Below are 10,343 nucleotides of genomic sequence, written 5' to 3'. Positions count from 1 at the left end.
ATATAATATAGCTCATAGGAAGCCCGTGACAGGTGCATGTGTGGGTGTGTATGTGTTCGTGAGTATGACTGTGTGCGTGAGAAAGACAAAGACAGAGGGGAAGAGAGAGGAGAGAGAAAGGGAAAAACAAGAACAAGAAAGAGAGAGAGAGAGAGAGAGAGAGAGAGAGAGAGAGAGAGAGAGAGAGAGAGAGAGAGAGAGAGAGAGAGAGAGCGAAAGAGAGGAAAAGAAAAGAGAGAGAGACAGAGCGAAAGAGACAGAGCGAAAGAGACAGAGCGAAAGAGAGAGAGAGAAAGAGAGAGAGAGAGAGAGAGAGAGAGAGAGAGAGAGAGAGAGCAAGCGAGAGAAAGAGAGAGAGAGAAAAAAAGAGAGAGAGACTTGAGAGAGGGAGAGAGAGATGAATATCATGTTTGGTACGATGATCTAAACTAAGCGATATCAAGGGGCCGGGTAAGCTGTCAGATTCCAAGACAAAGTTTCACGAAGAAGCAACGAGGCGTCACCTGATTGTCGCGGGATTTCCGGAGAACTTACACGTTGATTGTCTCCAAAATAGAATGTTTGGATTGAAATTCAAATCAGACAGCAGGACAGATACTTATGGCAGTCAAACAGCGCAAACAGCTTCTATAATTCCGTGGTGCTTCCAGGAATCGAGGACTTTCTGTATCAGGAACACTTCCAAGAAAGATAGCCTCTTCCAGGAATCGAGGACTTTCTGTATCAGGAACACTTCCAAGAAAGATAGCCTATGTCAAATTCTTATGAACGAAAGATGAATAGAGGAACATTTTGAGCCACCTCTTGGTCTTTCTATCTTACCTTACAAAAAAGGACCGCAGACATAAAAACACTACTGAGTTTGAACAAGAAACCGCACAATCGTTGAAAAAACGAGAGATCTCAGCTAGGTGATCTTACAAATGGTTTTATACTTAAGCAATCGTTCATGGCCGTAAAACAGTTAAATCAACATGCATTTACCAGTGAGTTACCAACCTTCCTTCGGAATAGTGCATTGTTTCTTTCTTTTTTTTTGGTTATACAACATCAACCACAAACACGAAGTCTGTCTAACATATGTATGTGCTATAGAGATTCCACAACTATTTCGGTGGTCTTCTTCCTCTGCCACTCCTTCCCGTAGGCGTTAGAGCGTATCGGATCACACTTCCAGCAGTTAACTACGAAATAAGATTGTGCAGCTTTTAATACTACATGTATTATGAAACAATGCACACCCCCTCCCCTCGCCTTCCACGCTATTCTATCACCTACATCCCCTTCCAAATTCAACATCATATTTGAGGACACGAGCGTACCAAAATATGCTGCATGAGATTTGAAGTCTGTGGACATGTGGCATTTCATTCACAGCATTCAGCCACATTTTTAACCCTACCGTACGCCCTGGGGTAATTTTGTACCCCGGGGTTGTATTATTCACATTTTAGAATACTTCTAGTACGAAGATCTCTTTGAAACTTTCAGTATTTCTAAATTTCCTTTTTGAAAGTGGTGGCACAGAGTTCCCCACATCGCATGGATACGATAGTAAAACACGACGTACGGATTGGTTAAATTAAGTTTTAAAAAAAAAGTCTTGGTGTGGTGTAACTGTGAGGCTCTTCGCCTAAGCCCGAGGAAGACCATAGTTCGATTCCACCGTGAGGGGTTTGTGACTTATCAAGCGTCTCTGTCTGTCTGCTGAGACGTTGTGTCCCACTTAGCTCGGGCTGGCACTAACAGGCAGGATGGAAGCAACCTGCCTCTAAATAGGTCGCTTTTAAACACAAGGGGGCTGTCCCGAAAAATGCTGTTTTGAGAAAATCGAAGTTAAAGTTTTTAACCCTTGTTCAGTTTCTTTAAAAGACAAGAGAAGCTTTCTTTATAACCAAGCAAATTTAAACACCAATGAAACCAAACGTTTCCTATAGGTAGGACAATGCCCACTTTTGGAGTAGGTCAAGATTTCTGGAAACCCTCGAAATCTGGATTAGCACGCTGGTCCTTAAAAGCGAACAATGAACCTAAATGATTGACAAATTGTGGCGATGGGGCTGTAAGACATTCACAATAAACCAAGTAGTCTTGAGGAGAAAAAAATACTTTTGAAAACACACAGGGTATCGTTACTTTAAAAAATCCAGCACATACATATATGAATCAGCAGTAGTAACACTGCCAAACCTGCTCTCTGACCCCCCACACGAGAGCATCGTCCCAATACCAACACCTGATAGGGGTCAAATGAATCTACATTACAGCTGACCTGACATCTTGTAGGTTGTGCTCCCCCCCCCCTTTCCCCCAACTTAAAAAGATTAAACAAACCCAACAGCAAACCAAACAACAATAACCAAATAAAACACCCCCCCCCAAAAAAAAAACCCACCCCAGAAACAAATAAAAAAGCAACGACCAAAAAACAACAACCCAACTTTCATACCAACTTACATGAACAACAAAAAAACAACGAAATAAAAAGCAACAAATCACCCCCCCCCCCATAAAAAAGCAACAAAACAAACAAACAAAACATACTTACGACACCCTCCCCACATGTTGACATAACAACTACAGCCTCAAAGGACCAAGAAATACTTCATATCATATTATAATGACATGTATTACCTAGCCTCCTTCACCCACAGAACAAAGAAACTGCTACGTATATGTGCACATATCGCAAGATCTATCACTCAGTTACAAAAACTGTAGACTCCCCGGGGAACAGGAAAGAGAAGCAAACCTCATGAGATGGATCTACGGATCATAGGAAGAACATAGTCGATAAATTATTAGAACTCTTCAAGGGTGGCATTAACAGAGACTAAATTTAATTGGTCTAGATATATCATCTTTTCAGTTGTGCTACCCCCCGAGAAAAAAATTCTTATCATACATATTAAAGGCTGAACTAGTGCAATTTAGTCAAGAAAAGAGAAGAGAAGATAACAGGGAAAAAAGGACCTCCCAACTAAAGAAAAAACCCCAAACAGATACAAACAAAAGCAGCAAGACAGACAGACAGACAGAGAGAGAGAGAGAGAGACAGACAGACAGACAGACAGACAGACAGACAGACAGACAGATCAACCAACAACAGTAACCAAACAACAACAACAATTTAAAAAAAACAACCCAACCCAAAAACCAAACAACCCAATCTCAAACAAAGCAACAAAACAACCCATTACACCCCTCTCCCTCTCCAACAAAAAAAAAACTCTTAGGGTTTCCTGGTCGTTTTTTTATGCAAGAAAAAATCTGAAATTATGGGAACTGAGCCCCAAAATGTGAAATTAAGCGATTCTGTTAATTTTCTAACAAAGAATGATAAAGGAAAATAATAAAAAATTATGCAAAAAAATGATCAAATTTTGCTAAATTATGCTGGGTGCATAAAACCACGGGGACAGCTTAGGGTTTCATCTACATGTACTAAGTGTGAACCCTATTATTAGAGCTGGGCAATGAGTCGCTTTAACAAAATCCGGATAATATGTTACTGCACCTCTTCGGCAAATAACACGATTTGAACCGCTTCGGCAAATAGGTTAGAATAATTTCGACAAACGGGTTAGCATCACTTCAACAAATGGGTGCACCGACTTCGGTCAACGGGTCAGGAAAGGGTGTTAAGAGTCTGAATTCCGACAATGTTTCATAGATAATTATCCGGTTATTTGGATATATTATCCGGATTTTGCCCACCTCTACCAATTATTCCACAACTGATTGACACGAACAATGTGACGTGTAAAAAGTATGTAATATTGGGAAAACCCACACCCCACTGGGAAAACCCGTCGCACTCCAGAAATCGCTACCTCAGAATTACAAAGTTCTATCTGCTCAGTACCTTTTTATTACTGTGCTTTAATTTTGAGTTTCACAACACGTCAAGCTTTTTCAAACGCATTTCTTTTTTAATATCTTGATAACGACTCTGATAATTTTGATACAATAGAGATAGATCTTATGGTTTCTAACCTCATGGTCTTAGTAACTCAAAACTGCCACAAATGTCTGATAGAACGTTGTAATTCTGAGGTAGCGAAATACAAGTGAACATAATTTAGTCAGTGTATGGGGGTATATATGTATATATATATATATATATATATATATATATATATATATATATATATATACACACACACACACACACACACACACACACACACACACACATAATTATTACAGCGAAATGAGCTGGAGCTCCACTCATAACCAGGAAGCCAAAGTAAAATAATTATGCTACGTGTCACTCCATGCAACTGATCGCTTATGTGCCGTCTGCAGTTCTGTGTAACTGGTTGTGAAAAATCCTTTTTTTCCTGAGATTGATCAAACATTGATATCTGCTCTGGAAAAATCACTGGTACGAGTCACAGTCTTTCTTTGGCACGACTTTCAGCCTTACATGCCAACAGGAATCCAATGCCAGATTATGAAAAGAATATAATTATGCGGAAGATTGAGAGCACCTGGTGAACTACGCAGTGATCTGAATGTTTATGTGATCAGATTAGATCTTCCATACACAGATCACTGGCCGGCGCCCCCATTTGAACACACACGACACACACAAAAACGAGTCTCTTCTATTTCCCTTTGTTGGCTAGTTCATGGGCCATCTGGTAGTACTTGGAAAACTTGGCCGTGTGATCTAAGGGCAGGTAAACGTAAGGACTCATGTTGAAAGCTTCTTTGATGCCGAACTTCTTAACGCTGGACAAATGACAGCGGCTCAGGTGGTACCGGTAGGAGCCTTTGGAAGCGAACCTCCTATTGCAGGCTGCACATTTATACTCGGTAATCTCCCCTTCGCTGGTGGCGCCCCCTTCTGTCCCGGCCGCCTCCGCCCCGTCATCGTTGTCATCACTGCTGCAGCCCCCTGTGCTGGAGGCGCCGCGCGTGGACAAGTTGAGGGGGCCTGGGACCGGAAGTTCGCCTGACGCCGTTACCTGGCTTGACGACGTGGACGAAGCTGCGTGGGAGGAAGAGATGGAGCCGGTCGCCGCGGAGGAGAAAGAATGACACGCAGACATCCCCGTGTGTTTGAGGAGTTGAGGGTCTATGGAAGACGGCACCAGGTCGTTGGTGGTGAGCAGTTTTTGCAGGCTGTCCAGCGGATGCTCACTGGTGAGAGGCTGGCTGTACACGAAGGAACTCAACGAGTCTAAGGCAGACCGCTTCTTGCGGTCCTGCTCTACTTCGTCGTCGCTGTTTACGGAAGTCTCCACGTTGTCCTGAGTGTGTGAGCGAGAGGGAGAGCTGGCAGTCTCGCTGTCACAGCAGCTGGGGGGAATAAGGTCAGTTCTCTTCGTGTTGGGTGATCGAGACTGGAGCTCGGAACATTTAGAAGCCTCGTCCACATCATTAGTATCAGAGTCAGCTTGCCCCATATCAGCAGCCTTGGACACAGGAGGGGAGCTGCTCACAAGGTACTTTTGTCTGTTTTTCTTCAGCTTTACAGGGTTCGTTTTCCCAAGACTTCTGTCTCCATTGATAATCTTTTCTGGCACACCCCCCTCTATCTCCTCAGAAACTGGTTCCACCTTCACCACAACTGTCTCTTCCAATTCTTTTTCCACACTTTCATCTTTACTCTCCCCCTCAGAGCATTTAGACCCTTGACTACTCTCCCGCTCTAACCTCTTGCCACCGCCAGAATTCAGCTTCTCTTTACTTTCTCCACTACCTTTAGGACTTTCAGCAGCATGTCTGCTCCGTCTCCCACCTGGGCCAGTCTGGTCGTCTGGGCTTTTCTCCTCCGAGGGTGAGCCACAATCGCCATGGCTCGAAGCTTTGTCTGAATTAGCGCGAGATTCACAATCTTCGGTGGGCGATTCTCGCTCCTTCGGAGTTTCTTCAGTGTAAGTTTCTCCATTGTGGCTGGCGTGGTCTTCCCCGTCACTGACTGTAGGCTCAGTTTTGACCTCGCGGGGCATGTCCTCATCTTCAGTTGGGGAATATTTTGTTCTTGCAGCCGAACTCTCCTCCTTTCTGCTCTCATCATGGTTTGGCACGTCTGATATGGATTTGCTTTGGATTTCTTTCTTAACACAGCTCTGTGACTCAGTAACATGTTGGGACTTTATAGACGTGGACAATCTGTCGGACTTAACGTTCCCGACGTCATCATGAACAGACTTTGATTCATTCTGAAGAACATTGTTTTCTGTAGCTTTTTTGCCTTTGATCGTGTTTTCATTTGTTTCCCTCTCTGCAATATCCACACCTGGAGCCTCAAATTTCTCATTGTACAATCTGGGAATGTCCCTGTCAGCAACCCCCGGTCTTTGTCTGAGAAACTCCTCCGAGCGAGACTTGAGCTCACTCGTAGATGGTAGAACACTCTCTTCGTGCGCCGCCTCACGACACGCATCAGATCGAACTGCAGACATAGCAGCCTTCTGGTGAGCCATGTACGGGCTAAGTTCCTTCATCTCTGTGGAATTCAGAGTGCTATATTTGTAGCGTTTAGAAACTGGCGCATGGTCAGAAAACCGTTTGTGCCCCGCGAGTTCTGCCGCACTAGCAGAACCATGTGGAGACGGCCCGTCGGGCGGAAATTTAACTACTGGGACTTTGATAGTGGACGACGACGCTGCAGCTGATAACGAAGCGGGAAATGGCGAAGATAGAGAAGTTTTATTGGACAGTTTCTTGCCTTTGTCCGCACCAGAAGAAGAGGCCATGGCGGCGTCAAACTGCACTCTCCCGTGTTTGGCGGACAGAAAGTGGGCTGTGGCGGGGTCTGGGAGGGGGCTGGCGCCGGGGATCATCCTGAAGAATTTGGAGAATCTGGTGAAATAGGAGAGGGCGGGGTCGGACGGGTCTGTGGGGAGACCACTCTGTCCGGGAAGAGACCCAGGTAAGGGGAAGCAACTTCCAAAGGGACTAAACATGGATGCAAGATTCGAAGATCGAATATCCGAATTGGCACTGAAACTTTTGTGAATAAACGATTCCATAGCTTCCAAAGCCGAGGAGGATGACTCACTTCTATCTGTTCCCGCATTAGGGTCAATGATGTCAAAGGTCACTTCTTTTTTCGAAGGACCTGGAGATTCTGTCTTTATTTGTCCATGCGAATAGGGAGAAGTGGACATTGGGAGCGGGGACTTACTCAGAGGGTCCTTCCGCCCGGCCCCTGCGCCAGGCACATCTCTTTTCCGGCCCGTCTTACTCCCGTGCTGCCCGGGCAGGGGGGTGTCCGGGGAGAAGGTGTGGTGGGGCGGGGAGAGCTGCAGGCCGCGGGAGAACATGTCCAGTTTGTGCAAGGCGGACGACGTAAAGTCCAGAGAATCTTCTGGATTCTCTTTCTTCCCCTGTGGGCTTAACTTACTGCTTCTGGCGACCTTGACCTCAGCACACTGAGGTATGCTGATGCTGTTCGGCTCTGGTAGTTTGCGTTTGAGGGATCCCTCTGGGCTGCAAGACGACCTACCACTACTCCCTGCATCGTCCAAAGCAGGTTCGTCCTCCGGTATTTCTTTCTTTATCTTACTAATCACATCATGGCTGGGACCCTCTTCTCTTGAAGCAACGCTAATGTCTGTTTCTTTCTGAACTTCACTTCCCACAGATTCGTCCTTTCTCTTGCTTTCCTGACGTTCAGCTGGGAGATTGTCGTCTTCCCCGTGGCAATACCATTTCTTCAGAGGCACTTCAATCAGATCACAAACCTTAGCACTCTTCTCCGAGGCTGAGTTGATTTTCCTTGGCTCGGCGGAGCGACTCCGGACAGGAGACTCTGGCCTATCTCTCTGTAGTCTCGCCGAGCTCAGATCTAAATCCAGTGGACTACTCTGGGAGCCCCTTAACACCTTGGCAGGAGGCGACTCGTCTCCCACTAACGCAGCGCTTGACGCCCTTGGTTCTCGTTTCATAACGGCCTCTTCGGCACTGCCAGTGACAGAGGACAAGCTGAACCCTGACCTCAGCAGTTTGCTCTCTGACCTGGACAGAATTGCTTCCTCTGCCGCCAGTTTGCTCTTCAAGGCGTCGATGACCTCAGCCCGCTGCCGGAGACAGGCGCGAACGTGAGGGTTAAAGTCGTGTGCGTCTACGTGTTTGCCGCAGCTGTCACACAACACAGCTTTTCCTGACCGGGGGTCCGGAGACTTGGACTCCGCGCTTTTGACAGGCTGACAGTGGATTCCATTGATAGGAGCCATACTGGGCAGCGCTGGGGACGGCTTGTGCCTGTAGTCCAGTAAAGAGCTCATTGTTGGAGGAGTTGTCATTAGAGCAGCCTCCTCAGGAAGAAATCGCTTACGCCTGCCTTGCCGGGCCAGGGAAGACAAACTTGCAGCAGATGCTGGCTCCGGGAAATGAGCAGCCGCAGTGGGGATTTGTCGCGATGACTGCTTCTTATGGTGACCCGACACGATCATGTGGTTGGCCAGACCTTCCATATCGGAGAAGGCCTCGTGGCACACCTTGCATTTGAATATACACTCTTTATCCAGCTCGCGATCACAGTAGGTGGAGCATTTATGCGACCGTCGTCCGTGGTCAGAGCTGACGATCTTGGTGTAGTGCTGTGTCTGCATCATGTGCACGGTGAGCAGCGGCAGGGACTTGAAGGACTCGCCACACTGCATGCACCGCAGGATGCGCCGCGTCTGCTCAGACTCCTGGTTCAGCCACATGTCCTGTCCGCGCACCAGCTTGGGGTAGTCCATGAGAGACGAAGCTTTGTTTGAGCTAGGCACGTGACCACTCTCCTGGAGGTGAAGGCTGAGGGCGTACAGCGTACTGAATGACCTCTGACACGAGCACCGATGGATCGTATGCTTGCCGCCCAGCTCTAAGGGGCTCGGATGTTCGTCTCCTAGCAACGGTGACGCTTGGCGAGACGAGCCCTCAGCCCTTGACAGTGGAGATGTCGTCGGCGATCGCGAGTCTGCAGTCTCTTTCTCTCGTTTCTCCAGCCAGTCCATGCGGACACCAGCCTTGAACTTGCCACTCACGGCACTCTTCAGTAGCGCCTCTGGCTGCAGGGGTACGGCATGTGGCGGGGGACCCGCCGACTTGTGCAGAACGCTGGGCTGTAGAGGAATGACAGTTGCCCCGGGTTTATGCGACAGTTCCAGCGGGTAATCTCCGCCGAACCTCTGCTGCAGGCTTTGTAAACTGGAGAAACCGTTAGAGGTTGAAGAACTTGTCCTGTCACTGCTCGCTTCTGGCTTGGAGGAGGAGGAGGAAGAAGATGGTCGTGTCTTGCCTGACCTTTCCCTGCTGGAGGACGGGGCGTCCGACTTCTTGGACAAGTCCAACGGCTGCTCCTCGGCAGCAGACGAGTCTAGAGAAGGGAAGTAGGTCATGGCCGCGACAGCGTTCATCGGGTTGTTGCCAGCCGGGGTTCCGCCCCGCTTGGAGAGCAAGGTCAGGGGCAGGGTCATGGGCGACATGAGGAGAGGCATGTGAGAGTCGAGAGATTTGGGCAGAGCGAGGCCGGCCGGGAGTGGATGACCTCCTGGAGAAGTGAGGCGGGACGAGTACTTGTACTTGGTGTTGCCGCTCGACACGTTCCCTGAACTGACGGAAAGCCTCTCCGAGCGGCTGGACCCTCGGGCTGGCTCCTCCGGGACCGGACTAAACCGCTGGCCGGCGCTAACGGACACTCGCGCGGATATATCCGCGGTAGTTTTTTCTTTCCCTCTCCTCTGCCTTCCAATGTCATTTCCTTGGCTCGGAGATGTTTTTACCGGCAAGCTTTCCTCGGAGTTTTCGTGGTCTTTCACAGTCTCCAGCCGTTCGGGGCTGCGGGCATTGGTCTGTTCTTCTGAGCTCGCTGTTGGGGTAGTGGAGTCTTTCCCGCCTTCGCCGCTCTCTTCGTCAGAAGTTGTGTCCCCCTCCTCATCGTCTTCCTGGCTGTCTGAGGCCAGCTGGCTGGCGTCCACTGACTGTTGGCTCGCGGGGGCGCTCGGAGACTTGTCAGTGCCTGCCAGGACGGATACAGAGATAAGTTTAGTTTAGTGTTAGTCAGAGTTTTACGGCACTTGCACACGCAATAAGGTCATATAAGTGCCGAAGATTAGAGGTGTTACAAGTGAGTAACAAACACAAAAAACAAATAAACAACGAAACGAGGGGAGATAAGGACGATAGTTGTTTGATAGGAAAGAAGAAGCAGAACCACACAAGAGCACCCGCCAACCACCAACAGAGATAAGTTTGTTTTAAAATAACGCCTTAGAGAACAATGACAGAAACAGAATGTTAAGATTAAATGAAGAAACAGTCGCCAAAGTTATAAAGGATGGAAGCACTTAAGGGTAGAAGTCTTCAACTCTGACATATCTATCTATCTATCTATCTAT

General features: G+C 47.7%; 1 protein-coding gene across 1 annotated transcript; it reads right to left on the bottom strand.

Moving 5' to 3' along the window:
* Positions 1 to 4,162: 4,162 nt before the first annotated feature.
* Positions 4,163 to 10,008, bottom strand: LOC101860662. The gene has a single exon (XM_013083853.2). The coding sequence runs from the start codon at positions 9,441 to 9,443 to the stop codon at positions 4,611 to 4,613; it is 4,833 nt and encodes a 1,610-aa protein (XP_012939307.1). The 5' UTR covers positions 9,444 to 10,008; the 3' UTR covers positions 4,163 to 4,610.
* Between the last annotated feature and the right edge of the window lie 335 nt (positions 10,009 to 10,343).

This window comes from Aplysia californica, unplaced genomic scaffold, assembly GCF_000002075.1.
Source record: "Aplysia californica isolate F4 #8 unplaced genomic scaffold, AplCal3.0 scaffold00258, whole genome shotgun sequence".
NCBI classification, from domain to species: domain Eukaryota; kingdom Metazoa; phylum Mollusca; class Gastropoda; order Aplysiida; family Aplysiidae; genus Aplysia; species Aplysia californica.
The sequence above is the reverse complement of the archived record's forward strand: the minus strand, read 5'-3'. Positions and strand labels throughout refer to the sequence as shown.